The following is a 17,882-nucleotide window of genomic DNA, read 5'->3' as shown; positions in this document are numbered from 1 at the left end:
TTTTTTTTGCCTTTTCACAAGTGTCAGTTGACTTGAATATATAGTAGTTTGTTTACAAAAGAGATGTTAATATCAAGTTGTACATTTTACTGTGGCTGGATACAAGTTTGTATACAACTCTTCTGTTGTTATAGTACATGTGATATAGCTTGTTTATGTAGGAATACAATTAAGTAAATATATAGATAGCTTTTTTGTTTGATTGCTCAATTGAATTTTTGCTTAACTTTAAAAATAATTCCATTTGATATTAAAAACTCAGTTAAAACTAATCAACATTCACAAGCTCTTGTTTAAAGCCAAAGCTATTTGATGCAGCTTGGGCATTGTTTTATTTTATTTTGACTTTACAGTTGTCCCACACTGAAAGATTCATGTTTAAAAACCACTTTATTTCCCATTTTTTATTATCAGTTTATACAATCATACATTGTTTGTTTTGTCATTTAAGAAGAGGTTGGTGCTATTAGCCAACAGAAACAATGCTCACATGTAGAATTGTTTGAAACAAAAATAAAGCTGTGTTTTTGTAGTGAAGAAAGTGTCGGATTTATCATAGTTCTAGGTAAACATCATTCATCTCACTTAGTACTGTGATGTTTCTGTAAGTGAACATCATGTTTAAACATATTTCACATGTTGAGCCCACCTAATCATGGACCAGAAACAACAAATGTCAGGAAGTTCAATACACCAAACTTTCAAGAGTGTTACTGTATTGTAGTTAGAATACTACAATGTACAGTTCAATACACCAAACTTTCAAGAGTTTTACCGTCTTGTAGTTAGAATACTACAATGTACAGTTCAATACACCAAACTTTCAAGAGTTTTACTGTATTGTAGTTAGAATACTACACTACAGTTCAATACACCAAACTTTCAAGAGTTTTACTGTATTGTAGTTTGAATACTACACTGTACAGTTCAATACACCAAACTTTCAAGAGTTTTACTGTATTGTAGCTAGAATACTACACTGCTTATGTAGCTTGTCTGGACATTTTCATTTTTTTACTTTCTCGTATATACGAAGTATAGAGAAAGTCTTGTAATCGTGCAAAAAAAAAAATCGAGATTTTTGCAAATCTCGACGTTTTGCATCTCACTGATACGGAAAAACATATTTTTGCAATCTTGTCCGTATGTCTGTGTGTCTGTGTGTGTCTGTGTGTGTGTGTGTCCGTGTGTAAACACGATAACTTGAGTACCGTTACAGCTAGGTTGATGAAATTTCATATATAAGTATTTAATCAAAATCGTAGATCCGTATCAACTTTTGAGCGATTTCCGATAACCGGAAGTGGTACTTTTCCTACTTTGAATTTTTCAAAAGCCTATAACTTGAGTACTATTTCAGATAGATAAATGAAATTTCATACGTAAGTAAAAGATCTAATTCTCTACCTTCTATTAAATTTTGAGTAATTTCCGTTGACTGGAAGTAGTACTTTACGCTACTTCCGATTTCTCAAAAAACTAATGTAAATTTTAAAAGTAATAATAATATTGCGCACTATTATGCGCTTTTTTATTTCGCGTTCACTTGGTGTGCAATTAATTTGTCTACGAGATTTTATTCTATTTTTAAAACTTTAAGTATTTAAAATGGATTAAAAATCATGTCTTTAGCCCGAGTTCCCATCCCCTGTTATTTTATATAAGAATATTCGAGAAAGTTTAGGGGAGATCACTCCCGGTTTATTTGTTTTAACTGGTTTGAGAACACATTTAATAAGTACATAGAGAAACAAAGTATCCACTGTCTGGGTTCTGTAGGACTATGATAGGACAAACTTGAAGGACCCCACTACCCATGGTTTCTTATAATGGCAGGGACAAGTTACAAAAATAATTCTAATTCTGTTGGTCAGACCAGCACCACCACTAGCACTGTTTGGAAGACATCCATATGGCTTGCAGCGTTCATAGACCTCGGTTGTAAAAGATTAATTGATAATTTCTTAACGTATTGTATTAATACTTTTTTTTTACAAAAAATGACATCACAAAAAGAATCGAAAAAGATACCTTATATGCTTCAGTTTTTTAATATTGTTTTCTATTTCTATATTTTGGTGTGAAGAGCTTAATCTTTCCTATTAAAACCCTTTACCCTAGTTTTATTGAGTGGGTGATTTCATGTTGGTCCATAAGTGAATGAGATGAGATATTTTCTTGACACTATATAGATGAGGTTTGTTAATGGTTATGACATTTGACACTATATAGATGAGGTTTGTTAATGGTTATGACATTTTCTTGACACTATATAGATGAGGTTTGTTAATGGTTATGACATTTTGTTGACACTATATAGATGAGGTTTGTTAATGGTTATGACATTTGACACTATATAGATGAGGTTTGTTAATGGTACACATGCAGCACCAGCTTTAGATGGAGGTAGAGAAACGTTTCTTCATATTTTCTTTCTCCTCTTCCAAACAAGCCGTACTGCTGGCCTCAAACATGCGGTGATAGAGGACCTGGGGGGGTAAAGTTGATGGTCAGGTGGTGGCATGTCGTGTCAGGTGGTGGCATGTGGTGTCAGGTGGTCATGTGGTGTCAGATGGTCATGTGGGGGTGGCATGTGGTGTCAGGTGATCATGTGGTGTCAGGTGGTCAGGTGGGGGTGGCATGTGGTGTCAGGTGGTCATGTGGTGGTGGCATGTGGTGTCAGGTGATCATGTGGTGTCAGGTGGTCATGTGGTGGTGGCATGTGGTGTCAGGTGGACATGTGGTGTCAGGTGGTGGTGTCAGGTGGTGGCACGTGGTGTCAAGTGGTCATGTGGTGGTGTCAGGTGCTCATGTGGTGGTGTCAGGTGGTCATGTGGTGGTGTCAGGTGGTCAGGTGGTGGTGGCATGTGGTGTCAGGTGGTCATGTGGTGGTGTCAGGTGGTCATGTGGTGGTGTCAGGTGGTGGTGGCATGTGGTGTCAAGTGGTCATGTGGTGGTGTCAGGTGGTCATGTGGTGGTGTCAGGTGGTGGTGGCATGTGGTGTCAGGTGGTCATGTGGTGGTGTCAGGTGGTCATGTGGTGGTGTCAGGTGGTCATGTGGTGGTGGCATGTGGTGTCAAGTGGTCATGTGGTGGTGTCAGGTGGTCATGTGGTGGTGTCAGGTGGTCAGGTGGTGGTGGCATGTGGTGTCAAGTGGTCATGTGGTGGTGTCAGGTGGTCATGTGGGGGTGGCAAGTGGTGTCATGTGGTGTCAAGTGGGCTTGGGTCAGGTGGTCATGTGGTGTCAAGTAGTGTCAGGAAGGCTTGTTTGTGAATCACATCTATTATTTAAAATATCAAATATGATCAACAGGTGAGATATTTGCTGCCCCTAGAAAAGACTTCTGTAGATCCCTGGCACTCTAACAAATGTATGGATATCCATCATTTTAACAAATGTATGGATATCCATCATTTTAACAAATGTATGGATATCCATCCTTTTAACAAATGTATGGATATCCATCATTTTAACAAATGTATGGATATCCATCCTTTTAACAAATGTATGGATATCCATCATTTTAACAAATGTATGGATATCCACAATTTTAAGAAACCTGTGGATATCCACTATTGGTTGGGAACAAGTGGCTAGCCACAGGCTACCCAATTGTTGCTTTACATAAAAGCATATGCTTACATCTATTGACTAGTACTTTTACATTAAGAAAACAATGAATGCAAAAATGGCCTCTTCTAATTAGAGCCTTAGGATGTATGCCTCTATGTTTGAGTAGAGTATCCATACTTCTGTCTAGAATATTTCTCTTCTTACACCCGTCTTGTGGCAGCAAATAGAAATCTGTTTTGTTTCTTGTCTAATCTCATTAGTCTAGCTTTTAATCTAAGTTATTTTGTTTATTAACGATTGGTCTATTTAGATCTATCATATTTTAACTTGTATTGTTTCTTACTGATTTGTCAACCAATTCTGCAATAGACTTCTTGGCTCTGCGGTGGGGCCCATCATCTGAAGAGCCAGACGAAATGGTCAAGAGGTCATCATCAATCTCCGACTGGTTTTCAGTCTCTATACCCAGCTCTTCGTGGATCAAGTTCTCCATCAGTGTTCCCTCCTCCGTCATGGAGTTCTTCAGGCAGAGAAAGATAACTCGAGGCCCACTCTCAGGCTAGGTGAAACAGAAACAGATGAGACTGACATTATTTACTTGAGGAATATTACAACAGTGGATTTATTTAGGATGGATAAATGTACACAGTATAGTAATTTATCATCAGTTGGTGACAATGACAAAAATAACTCAGTCACTCCTAGACGATGTGGTCGGGCGGGTGTGATTGGTAACTCAGTAAGTCCCATGAGACTCATTAGCTGGGGACAGCAACCCATCTAGGAGGGATAAATATTAGCTGGGGACAGCAACCCATCTAGGAGGGATAAATATTAGCTGGGGACAGCAACCCATCCAAGAGAGATAACTCTATTAGCTGGGGACAGCAACCCATCCAAGAGAGATAACTATTAGCTGGGGACAGCAACCCATCCAAGAGAGATAACTCTATTAGCTGGGGACAGCAACCCATCTAGGAGAGATAACTCTATTAGCTGGGGACAGCAACCCATCTAGGAGAGATAACTCTATTAGCTGGGGACAGCAACCCATCTAGGAGAGATAACTCTATTAGCTGGGGACAGCAACCCATCTAGGAGAGATAACTCTATTAGCTGGGGACAGCAACCCATCTAGGAGAGATAACTCTATTAGCTGGGGACAGTAACCCACCCAAGAGAGATAACTCTATTAGCTGGGGACAGCAACCCATCTAGGAGAGATAACTCTATTAGTTTGGGACAGCAACCCATCTAGGAGAGATAACTCTATTAGCTTGGGACAGCAACCCATCTAGGAGAGATAACTCTATTAGCTGGGGACAGCCACCCATCTAGGAGAGAAAACTTGTAATTTGTTCTGAAATGGACAAACTCTATGCAGCAAATCCTGAAAAAAAAGCAGGCTGAACTTGGTGCCAAGATGTTAACACATAGTTAACTGTAGGAGGTGATCCCCTTTAATATTACAGTAAGTCACAGTGATGAAGAAACAAGTGACCAGTAGATTCCTAAAGAAAAATTGAAGACACTGGAAAATGTACAAACAGCCAAATTACCTCTGTGACAAGTTTGGAAATGTAGTAAGGGATTATACATGGTCCCAGAAAGCGAGCTTCACTGAAGTAATTTTTGGCATAACCTGCAATACAGATGGAAGGGATTTTATGTACTGTCCTAGGTAGTGGGCTGAACTGAATACATCAACTTGGCTCAATAAATAGGCCCACACAACAGGTCTAATTGGTTTATCATTTAGTTACAAAACTTCCCACAAAATATCATGGAACAAAGGTTAGAATTTGAACCTGATCACAGATCTAAAGGAGAGTTGAATGGTGGGGAATTGGCTAATTAATTTAATGTTTTACAGACACAAAGATTTCACAAAACAGAGAACGACCTTGTACATAAATACAGATTAAGAAACAAACAATGAAACAGAAACCAACCTGGTACACACAGACAATGAAACAGAAACCAACCTGGTACACACAGACAATGAAACAGTAACCTACTTGGTACATAAACACAGACAATGAAGCTGAAACAAACCTTGTTCATAAACACAGACAATGAAACAGAAACCAACCTTGTACACAGACAATGAAACAGAAACCAACCTTGTACACACAGACAATGAAACAGATACCAACCTTGTACACACAGACAATGAAACAGAAACCAACCTTGTACACAGACAATGAAACAGAAACCAACCTTGTACACACAGACAATGAAACAGATACCAACCTTGTACACACAGACAATGAAACAGATACCAACCTTGTACACACAGACAATGAAACAGATACCAACCTTGTTCATAAACACAGACAATGAAACAGAAACCAACCTTGTACACACAGACAATGAAACAGAAACCAACCTTGTACACACAGACAATGAAACAGAAACCAACCTTGTACACACAGACAATGAAACAGATACCAACCTTGTACACAGACAATGAAACAGAAACCAACCTTGTATGAGGATGACAGCAGCTACCTCTGTTGGTACAATGTCAACCACCCTGGTCATGTTACCATCTATAATGTAGGAGTCTGACATCCTATTGTAGATCAGCATTCGAGACAAGCTCTTGGGAAATAAATTATTTGGCAACTTGATTTCACAACAAATAGCAACAAATTGGCTGTAGGCTAAATGTTTATAGCCGATCATAACCAAATTCATGTGTTCATTAACTTGAACTCATTTTATTTGGCAATAAACATTCTCATCAGATAAATGCCAGTAACATTTTTAATGTGAATTCAGTGCTTGTGTTTACTTAACAATACGACAGTTGTCTTCCTAATTAAATGAATAATGTATGTATCCATATTTAGCCTATTCCATTTACTTAAAAATCACAGGAAAGAATATCTAAATGAGTAAATTTAACTTTCTAATATACACAGCTTTAGGAACAATTTAACTTTGTAATATGGACAAATTTAAGGACTTAAGTTAACATTCTAAAAATATGAACAGCTTTAGGGACTAAGGCTGACCTTCTAAATTTAACTTTCTAATATTGACAATTTTAGGGACTAAAACATTTACAGTAGTGTGGGAAGTTGAGACATCCAAAGGTATTTTATAATTTTGTTCAAATTTTAACAAACAGCAGAGTAGGTCATGTGACTTACCCCACTTGAAATTTCACTGAGGATAATGCGCACAGCTTGTCTAATGGCCACTGTTCTCCAGAGTTTCATCTCCAGGTCCCGCATGGGCCGCCTCTCATCTGGCTCTCCCTCCATCAATTCAATCAGGTGAAAATGGCTGATGAAGTAGGTCTGCAATCACATTTTTTATTCTTTTAAAATCATTTGTTAAAATAATAGTCCATTAAAAATATGAGTGAATCCTGCGAGCTTTTAAAGATAATTTGACATGTTTTGTCTTCTCATGTTCATATAAGCCAGGGGTCTCCAAACTACGGCCTTTCATCCGGCCCGCGGAAATCTTTTTTTCCACGGAAAAAACATTTGTTGATGATGGCTGAGGAACTTTGCCCAGAGAAATCAAAGACATGCCTGAAAGTAACTGGCCCCCGAACTGAAATTTGATAGTAAATGCGGCCCTCGGGCTATAAAGTTTGGAGACCCCTGATATAAGCTATCAATCGTTTGTTTAAAAATATTGTTAAAAATAATTAAAATAACTTGACAAGCCAAAATAAAAATGTTTGAAATCTAGTTTGGTCAGCACTTGACCTCAACATAGGTGGCACATCTGTAGGTTTTGTGGCCAGGTTTTCCCGTCAGTGTAGACATCTCGCCAATGACGCCTCCTCTGACTAGAAAGTCTTTGAGTTCTACCTTGCTGTCATACAGTGCTGCTACTTTGTTAGTTAAACTTTTCACGAAGTAGGAGGCTGAAATTAAATGTTCAACATGTGTCCAGTTGTTCTCATACATTGTTGTTCTACCAGTGTACTACAACAATCAAGCTAACAATGATATACAGCATATACATTGTATATACATGCAACTTTCAAGTTAACTAATCATTTGTTTCTTATAAAATATCTTTTACTATTTATCAAACAGTCCACTTTTCCTGTCATCTATATTTTGCTGTATATCAAAGAACTTACTTTTCCTTTCCTCCATATTTAACTGATTATCTATGAAAACACGTTTCCTGTCATCTATATTTTGCTGTATATCAAAGAACTTACTTTTCCTTTCCTCCATATTTAACTGATTATCTATGAAAACACGTTTCCTGTCATCTATATTTTGCTGTATATCAAAGAACCTACTTTTCCTTTCATCTATATTTTACTGATTATCTATGAACCCACCTTTCCTTGAACTTTCATTTAAAATTCTTTGGCTAACTTCGGCCTGTTCGTCCTCTTGCAAGCTGTCTCGACCAAGAATACTTTCCACCTAGACAAAAAGTTGTTAGCATCTTACAATTCTAATCAAAACTTGAGGGTTGAGAGTTAGACATTACTGAGATGTTTTCAGGTGATTTGATTTTTATATTAATAGCCTAATAATATGTCCTTATTAAAATATTATTAGCACCATAATATGAAGTGTGAATATCAGGCTGGGAATAAACTAGCTAGGTTAGCAAAATAGCATATACTAATAGGCTAGCTGTTCTTGAAAAACTGTTGTTTTGTTTAATCTGTAAGGTGGTAATTCTCTTGTGAAAATACATAGTAATGTTAAATGTAAATATATTTATAGGCTAGAAAAAAAACCCTATAATTTTCATTTTTTAAGTAATAGGCTTTTTCTTTCCTGAAGAACAAAATATTTTGGCAATTAAACACAATTTAGAAATTCAGATTGAAATTTTTTTTTAAATAGGGGGTGGGTGGTCTGTAAATAACCAGAAGGAAACCAATATTTTCTTCTTTATTCTTAATGTTGGGCAGGATTACCTACAACAATCAAATATTACGTATCAACATGTTATACGTCATATAGGCAGATGACTCTGATTTTAGCCTGTTTTCTTTTTGGATTTGCTTCCATAGCCCTTGTCCATCAAAGGACAAACTATAAGGCAGCAGTTGTTTAATTTTGGAGTTGTCTCTCTTAAAAGAGTTACTATCCCAGCTGTCCAGCCTCGTCTGCCTGTGTGTTTGTACCCTTGACTTTACAGTTGAGCAGCTACGAGCTTTACAGACTAGACCATGCTGACATTGAGCAATGCTAAGTTTAGCAACAATGATACCCAGGGTGTACTCACCCTGACCAGGCCATTGAGAATGATGAAAATGCCTCCAGGTTTGTAGCCTTGAGTCACTATGATGTCATTAGGGTTAAAAAGAATTGCATGGCCGTTTTCCTGGTGAAGGAAAGATGGTAAAATGTGGGGTTCAAAGCAGTTGGTTGAAAAATAATCTGAGAGTGATGTCAAAATATACATAACAATCTGACATTGATGTCAAAATATGCATAACAATCTGACACTGATGGCAAAATATACATAATAATCTGAGAGTGATGGTAAAATATACATAATAATCTGAGTGTAAGGGCAAAATATACATTTAATATAGTCTTACTGCTTTAATAGTTTATAGGTTCTAATATTAGCAATACTAGTCTAGCTTAGATAATTTAATAATTTTTAGGTTCTAATATTGGGGAAAATAATTCTAGTCTAGCATAACTAATTCAACAATTTTTAGGTTCTAATATTGTGGAAGAAGGTCTAGCATAACTAATTCAATAATTTTTAGGTTCTAATATTGTGGAAGAAGGTCTAGCATAACTAATCCATAATTTTTAGGTTATAATATTGTGGAAGAAGGTCTAGCATAACTAATTCAATAATTTTTGGGTTCTAGTATTGTGGAAAAACAATTAAAATGCAACCAAAAAGTTTCAGAACCCTGACACAGTGAAACTGATTTACTTACAAATTTGTCAAGTTTTCCTTTCACAAACCCAGACAACCTACACAGCAGTATAAATACAGATATTAAAAAAAAAAAAAAAAATGTACGGATATGACATGACCTCTATGTAGTTGGCAACTTTCACATTCCCATCAACCCAGGGCAGGTGAAGCAGAACTGACTTGTGTCCCAGGGGGTCAATGCTGGAGGGGAAGTTCTGGGCCTGGACCATTTTGCTCTCAATTTTCTGAAGGATAGAAATCATTTCAAAGATGGCCACAGAACTACTGGAGGTGGCCAAAGAATGTACAAAAGGTGGCCAAAGAATGTACAAAAGGTGGCCAAAGAATGTACAAAAGGTGGCCAAAGAATGTACAAAAGGTGGCCAAAGAATGTATAAAAGGTGGCCAAAGAATGTACAAAAGGTGGCCTCAAGAATGTACAAAAGGTGGCCAAAGAATGTACAAAAGGTGGCCAAAGAATGTACAAAAGGTGGCCAAAGAATGTACAAAAGGTGGCCAAAGAATGTACAAAAGGTGGCCAAAGAATGTACAAAAGGTGGCCAAAGAATGTACAAAAGGTGGCCAAAGAATGTACAAAAGGTGGCCAAAGAATGTACAAAAGGTGGCCAAAGAATGTACAAAAGATGACCACAGAACTACTGGAGATGGCCAAAGAATGTACAAAAGATGACCACAGAACTACTGGAGATGGCCAAAGAATGTACTAAAGATGACCACAGAACTACTGGAGATGGCCAAAGAATGTACAAAAGATGACCACAGAACTACTGGAGATGGCCAAAGAATGTACTAAAGATGACCACAGAACTACTGGAGATGGCCAAAGAATGTAAAAAAAAAGACCACAGAACTACTGGAGATGGCCAAAGAATGTACAAAAGGTGGCCAAAGAATGTACAAAAGGTGGCCAAAGAATGTACAAAAGGTGGCCTCAAGGATGTACAAAAGGTGGCCAAAGAATGTACAAAAGGTGGCCAAAGAATGTACAAAAGATGGCCAAAGAATGTACAAAAGGTGGCCAAAGAATGTACAAAAGGTGGCCAAAGAATGTACAAAAGGTGGCCAAAGAATGTACAAAAGGTGGCCAAAGAATGTACAAAAGATGGCCAAAGAATGTACAAAAGGTGGCCAAAGAATGTACAAAAGGTGGCCAAAGAATGTACAAAAGATGACCACAGAACTACTGGAGATGGCCAAAGAATGTACAAAAGATGACCACAGAACTACTGGAGATGGCAAAAGAATGTACTAAAGATGACCACAGAACTACTGGAGATGGCCAAAGAATGTACTAAAGATGACCACAGAACTACTGGAGATGGCCAAAGAATGTACAAAAGATGACCACAGAACTACTGGAGATGGCCAAAGAATGTACTAAAGATGACCACAGAACTACTGGAAATGGCCAAAGAATGTACAAAAGATGACCACAGAACTACTGGAGATGGCCAAAGAATGTAAAAAAAAGACCACAGAACTACTGGAGATGGCCAAAGAATGTACAAAAGGTGGCCAAAGAATGTACAAAAGGTGGCCAAAGAATGTACAAAAGGTGGCCAAAGAATGTACAAAAGGTGGCCAAAGAATGTACAAAAGGTGGCCAAAGAATGTACAAAAGGTGGCCAAAGAATGTACAAAAGGTGGCCAAAGAATGTACAAAAGGTGGCCAAAGAATGTACAAAAGGTGGCCAAAGAATGTACAAAAGGTGGCCAAAGAATGTACAAAAGGTGGCCAAAGAATGTACAAAAGGTGGCCAAAGAATGTACAAAAGGTGGCCAAAGACCTCATTTAAGTGAAAACAAAGCTAAATAAGTTCAACAAAAACGCTCAGGTGTCCTGACTCCAACAAAACACTGGTGTCCTGACTCCAACAAAAACACAAGTGTTCTGACTCCAACAAAAGCACAGATGTTCTGACTCCAACAAAAACAATGGTGTCCTGACTCCAACAAAAACACTGGTGTCCTGACTCCAACAAAAATACCCAAGTGTCCTGACTCCAACAAAAACACTGGTGTCCTGACTCCAACAAAAACACCCAAGTGTCCTGACTCCAACAAAAACACCCAAGTGTCCTGACTCCAACAAAAACACAGCTGTCCTGACTCCACCAAAAACACCCAAGTGTCCTGACTCCACCAAAAACACCCAAGTTGTGACTCCAACCTTCTGTATGATTTGAAAGTCCTGGTCACCTAACAGCCCCATTTCTTTGATCTCCAGTAGTCTCTGCTCTTGAGCATTCAGGGTCAGACGTATGGCGGTCTTTGACTTGAGTGCCAGCATAACACCTGGGTTGTCCACTTGGCACAATCCTGAGGAAGTAGAGTCAGAGTCAGAGTCAGGCATATCACATAAAACCAAAGCTGGCACAATCCTGTGGAAGTAGAGTCAGAGTCAGGCATATCGCATAAAACCAAAGTTGTCCACTTGGTACAAGCCTGAGGAAGTAGAGTCAGAGTCAGGCATATCACATAAAACCAAAGCTGGCACAATCCTGTGGAAGTAGAGTCAGAGTCAGCATATCGCATAAAACCAAAGTTGTCCACTTGGCACAAGCCTGAGGAAGTAGAGTCAGAGTCAGGCATATCACATAAAACCAAAGCTGGCACAATCCTGTGGAAGTAGAGTCAGAGTCAGGCATATCGCATAAAACCAAAGTTGTCCACTTGGCACAAGCCTGAGGAAGTAGAGTCAGAGTCAGGCATATCACATAAAACCAAAGTTGTCTACTTGGCACAATCCTGAGGAAGTAGAGTCAGAGTCAGGCATATCGCATAACACCAGGGTTGTCCACTTGGCACAATCCTGAGGAAGTAGAGTCAGAGTCAGGCATATCGCATAAAACCAAAGTTATCTACTTGGCACAATCCTGAGGAAGTAGAGTCAGAGTCAGCATATCGCATAAAACCAAAGTTGTCCACTTGGCACAAGCCTGAGGAAGTAGAGTCAGAGTCAGGCATATCGCATAACACCAGGGTTGTCCACTTGGCACAAGCCTGAGGAAGTAGAGTCAGAGTCAGGCATATTGCATAAAACCAGGGTTGTCCACTTGGCACAAGCCTGAGGAAGTAGAGTCAGAGTCAGGCATATCACATAAAACCAAACTTGTCTACTTGGCACAATCCTGAGGAAGTAGAGTCAGAGTCAGGCATATCGCATAAAACCAAACTTGTCTACTTGGCACAAGCCTGAGGAAGTAGAGTCAGAATCAGGCATATCACATAACACCAGGGTTGTCTACTTGGCACAATGCTGTGCAAATGGCAGGAAAGATAAGAGCTTTTTTGTTTCAATTATTCCATTCAGGTGTTCCATTATCGCTTTAATACACTGTAACATAGGACCCAGAAAAAAAGATTATGGGGTTGGACAAAAAACTAGTGGGGCCCTATTGATAGGTACACTTGATCAATGGTATTATCAGGCTTTGTCATTTTTTACAGACACAGCTATATATTGTCTATGCTTTTCTATAATGTAAAGTTTTAGAATGTTTTACCCAAATGTTGAGCTAGGATCAAGTGACACACACCACTTACCCAAATGTTGAGCTAGGATCAAGTGACACACATCACTTACCCAAATGTTGAGCTAGGATCAAGTGACACACACCACTTACCCAAATGTTGAGCTAGGATCAAGTGACACACACCACTTACCCAAATGTTGAGCTAGGATCAAGTGACACACATCACTTACCCAAATGTTGAGCTAGGATCAAGTGACACACACCACTTACCCAAATGTGGAGCTAGGATCAAGTGACACACATCACTTACCCAAATGTTGAGCTAGGATCAAGAGACACACACCACTTACCCAAATGTTGAGCTAGGATCAAGCGACATATATGACAGGTATATTTTAGTTTGCTGGAGATACTAAGATCCTCCACAATTCTGTTAGCCTGTACAGATATAAAACATTTACTCTTCAGAAAATCAAACAATTACCAGGAAAAAAAATGAGTCAAACGAGAATTTTTCATTTGGGCATTTGTTCATCAGCCAATTACACAAGAGTATCCATCACAGCTGGGTGGTCATGTATGTCTTATATATATATATACTAGGCATACTGCCTAGCTTCGCTTAGGTTTTTAAAAAACCATTTGAGAATTTGAATACTTAATTATTTAGCGACGGATTGGGTATGGAGTGCTTTAATTTAAACAGTAATGCTAACTTAAGTTTTTTTTTTTTTTTTTTTTTTTTTTTTTTTTTTTTTTTTTTTTTTTTTTTTTTTTTTTTTTTTTTGAGCTCATCTGTGGAGTTTTATTTTACCTGATGTGTTTTTTTAACATCTAATACAATTGTTTCATTATAAAATTGGATTTTACGTTGAAATTCTTGTCACATTTCCAGTGCGGAGTGTCACATTTCTAAAGTTGTCCAAAAAGGTGTGTATAATTTCTACAGAGATATCAAAAGTCTTATCACATTTTCAAAGAGGTTTATACACGTAATCAAATCCTATGGTGCAATGTGTGAGTGTACATCTAGGGTTGGTCCATGTGGGTTGTTCCTTGTGGGTTGGTCAATGAGGGTTGGTCCTTGTGGGTTGGTCAATGTGGGTTGGTCAATGAGGGTTGGTCAATGAGGGTTGGTCCATGTGGGTTGGTCAATGTGGGTTGGTCCATGAGGGTTGGTCGATAAGGGTTGGTCAATGAGGTTTGGTCCATTGTGGGTTGGTCCATTGCGGGTTGGTCCATGTGTGCTGGTCCATGTGTGTGGGTCCATTTGGGTGTATCATGTTCAGCAGTGTTTCAGAAGACTTGAGCTGTGGTCTACGGGAAAAGAATGGGGATAGTAATTAGATCCGAGCTTGGTGCTCCAGCAGAGTTCTGGATTGCTTTGTCCATGTCTGAAGGTCGATCAGCCTTTAATCTAAACAAATTTTCGTCTTGTCAAGTTCGCGCCAATGAATAACTTGTCAACAACTTAGTGCCAACAAAGTGCCAAGTCTGTAATCAAAGGGTCAAGTGAGTACCTAGTGAGTGTGATGTGCAATATCGCTGAGATCTTTAACCTGACCAGCAGATTGCTAACTTAAGAAAATATGTTTTTGTTAGTCATTTAAATTCCAATAGCAGAGAAATATTGGAAAGTACGCAATCTATAACTAAAATGGAATTAGAACTACAAAGGTTCCATGAACAGTATATATCATAGTTTATATTACATTGCCTTTTGAAATTAATAAATTTATTTAATTAGGATACGTAACTGAGTTAACAACTTAATTTTGAACAATAACAAATTCTATACTTCGTCATTTTCTGTTTCTGTTTAAAATAGTATACAATTATTTGAAAAATAATAATTTTAAAAACGTTACCTCCCTTGAAAACTGAACGTATGACGTATGTCTCTGTTTACTTTTTTTTTTTACAAACAGTTGCTATGCTTATATAAGAAATTACGGTATATGAACATATTTAACGACTATAATGGCTGTTTCCGACGGGAATAAAGTTTTTTTGTTACCCTCCAGGGTCGGTCTACGACGTCATATAATATTAAGGGGATCGTTCGTCAATTTTTTAAATATATATATATATATATATATATATCTCATATAAGGAGAATTTCACTCACGATCATCTTTTAGCCCTCGTCGAGGGCTTTTAGTCAGACCAACGGCTTTTCCATACGGCCTAGTCATCAATAGTAGTGTATGCAAAAACTTAGCATGATGTACAGACGTTAAGTAACCTAAAAATTGTGTTAAAATTTCCCTGTTTTTGCCATAAAATACAAAGATTATATAGGGAAATACGACAGGTCAGTTTTGACACATTTCCCGATTTTTCCAGGACATGGCGAGTTTTTTGTGACACCCCAAGGCCTTCTTCTACCACCTCACAAAATTTCAAGGGGGGTCGACGGAGGAAATTTTTTTGCGTAATAGAGCTCATATAAAGAGAATTTCACTCGCGGTCACTGTTTAGCCCTCGTCGAGGGCTTTGAGTGAAACCGACAGTTTTCCCTAAAGGGCAAGCCATTGACCTAAGAGTATATTTATATATAAATAAATAAATAAATAAATATATATATATATATATATATATATATATATATATATATATATATATATATATATATATATATAAACACACATGTATAATTTTTTGCAGATGGGGGGGGGGGGGGGGGGGGGTGGGGTTAGAGTGCCACACCAGATGACACCTGACCAACCTAGTGACACCACTGATAAGTACACGTACATATGTGTCTAAATCCTAAGCCATTTTAACCCATATTATCCCAAGGTCTCAAATTTTGATAATTTTTTGATATGGTTTAGCTTTTGGGCACTGAATGAAGGAATGACTATGGATTTTTTTTTTAAATCAATACTTTTTTAAATATCGATTTTTTAAAAAACGTCCCATAAATGGGACGCTAGCAACGAACGGCCCCATGTACATTTATTGAAAAATAAAATCATTTTTCACGAAATATGGCTAATCACGCGAAAATTAAGCTGTATACTGATTTTGTATTGTTAGACCAATGATTACATTGTTTAGGACAGCTAAAAATACTGATAATGATCAATTGGGTTAGCCATACCATGGTCTAAAATGCAGAAATTATGTCCAAAAGTCTAGTTTTCTTTCAATCTAGCATCCATCAAAGTGAACAACACTTGGAAATAAGTAAAGCTGTGACTAGTACATCTAATTATACACACATGATCACAAATATTGTTATTATTCATCGTAATTGTAATATATTTAAATATAAATAATTGATTTTTTGGGGGGCGTACTTGAAATTTTCAGCGATGGGGACTTAAATTTCAGGGAAAGGGTGGACATTGGTAAAAGTATGTTTTGTATATAAATTCCATTTTGTTCTGGGGGCAGAGCCCCCCCCCCCCTCCTCCGAAATGATGCTTGAAAGAAACTCTGCCCTCAGTGAATTTGCAAAAGTCGATCCTGTCCAGTCCCAGATGTCATCCAGCCATCTTCTCTTTTGTTACCCTCGCTATCCCCCCCCCCCCTCACAGGCATACATTAGGACATCAGACATCTTATTTCTAGGGCACGGATCCGTCTCTGGGGGCTTGTATTGAGTCTTCATGGCTCTCATCCATGTATGCACCTCACTATGCACACAGCTCCCAATCTAACACCAGGAATCTCCTTAAAAAGTTAACAAAGTAAAGCTGGTATCGGTAACCTTTGGAGGGGAATATTATTGGGGCATGACAACTGTACACAGCTAATTCACATTTCTGCTATATGTAGCTTTAAGCTCTCTTATATGAAGAGAGTTAACCAACCCTCATGACTGAATCATTTCACCTAAATCGTGGCCATTGTTATTATTCTGGTTTGTTATAATTTTAATATCACGCGCTAGTAAATTTACAGCAATACTAAATTAGTTTGTATTCAATGGTATTAAATACTTCAGTAAGTGTAATTCTGAAAACTTAAAAATAAAATGTAAGTTTTTCAATATTTGCAATTTTTAAATACAATAATATATAAGAAAATATAGCTCAAGGTCATAATTAAATATCTATAAATACTACTTAACACCCCAAAGTCAACAGTTAACAAAGTAAACAATTGTTTCACCATAAATAACCATTTAACATAAATATTTGCATCTGTGTTTCTCGCTAGTGTCCAATAAATGTGACGTTTGTGCAACAATCTGCATAAATATAGGTCAAGGTCATAATTAAATATCTATAAATACTACTTAACATCCCAAAGTCAGCAGTTAACAAAGTCAACAATTGTTTCACCATAAATAACCATTTAACATAAACATTTGCAACTGTGTTTCTCGCTAGTGTCCAATAAATGTGACGTTTGTGTAACAATCTACATGGGGCCATTCGTTGCTAGCGTCCCACTTATGGGACGCTTATTGTACACTTGATATAACGAAGTAGTAAAAAAAAATTGTTATTCTTAAATTTTTATCAGATAGAAATATGGTACTGCTACAAGTTTCAAATGTATTTTGCACTTAAAATGTTAATATTTTAGAAGATATGCATTTTCCTGTGCGCATGTTTTCTTTTTTCCGCCATTTTGACAAGTCCTGCAAATCCGGCACTATAACATTTTTCTAAATTAATTTTTTTCACAAAACACACACAAAGTCAATAGTCTAGCCATTTTCAAATACAATGAAACATAATTTGTGTTTTAACTAGTTTTTAATAAATTTTAGCAATTTTTTTTTACAAGCGTCCCATAAGTGGGACGCTAGCAGAATATGGGTTAATGTTACCTTTCTTAATGTTTCCATAGCCCCTTTGATAAATCCTACAGACATATCACATCCAATAAATATCTTCTGTTCCATTTTCTTGGTAACTATTTCTAAAAGTACTTTTTGCAACAGCTGCAAAGATACAAAGTTGATGTGA

The 17,882-nt window shown here is 37.5% G+C and overlaps 1 protein-coding gene across 2 annotated transcripts in view; it reads right to left on the bottom strand.

Annotated features, from left to right (window-relative positions):
* Positions 1-2,042: 2,042 nt before the first annotated feature.
* LOC131955446 (sodium/hydrogen exchanger 10) overlaps positions 2,043-17,882 on the bottom strand; it is a 43,796-nt gene continuing 27,956 nt past the window's right edge. The window contains exons 20-32 of one of the 2 annotated variants that reach the window (XM_059319572.1): positions 17,744-17,857; positions 13,305-13,392; positions 12,267-12,290; positions 11,649-11,773; positions 9,577-9,702; positions 8,801-8,899; positions 7,896-7,983; positions 7,303-7,463; positions 6,733-6,882; positions 6,061-6,178; positions 5,134-5,216; positions 3,918-4,133; positions 2,043-2,489 (exon numbers count right to left, since the gene is read on the bottom strand). In XM_059319572.1, the coding sequence (XP_059175555.1) occupies positions 2,397-2,489; positions 3,918-4,133; positions 5,134-5,216; positions 6,061-6,178; positions 6,733-6,882; positions 7,303-7,463; positions 7,896-7,983; positions 8,801-8,899; positions 9,577-9,702; positions 11,649-11,773; positions 12,267-12,290; positions 13,305-13,392; positions 17,744-17,857 (1,485 nt within the window). In that variant the 3' untranslated portion in view covers positions 2,043-2,396. Of the gene's footprint in view, positions 2,490-3,917; positions 4,134-5,133; positions 5,217-6,060; positions 6,179-6,732; positions 6,883-7,302; positions 7,464-7,895; positions 7,984-8,800; positions 8,900-9,576; positions 9,703-11,648; positions 11,798-12,266; positions 12,291-13,304; positions 13,393-17,743; positions 17,858-17,882 lie in introns of both variants that reach the window. The other variant, XM_059319573.1, reaches the window with a different exon arrangement.

This window comes from Physella acuta, unplaced genomic scaffold (assembly GCF_028476545.2).
Source record: "Physella acuta isolate Inbredline_101_S28 unplaced genomic scaffold, ASM2847654v3 ptg001066l, whole genome shotgun sequence".
Lineage (NCBI taxonomy): Eukaryota > Metazoa > Mollusca > Gastropoda > Physidae > Physella > Physella acuta.
This window is presented reverse-complemented; position numbering and strand designations above follow the sequence as displayed.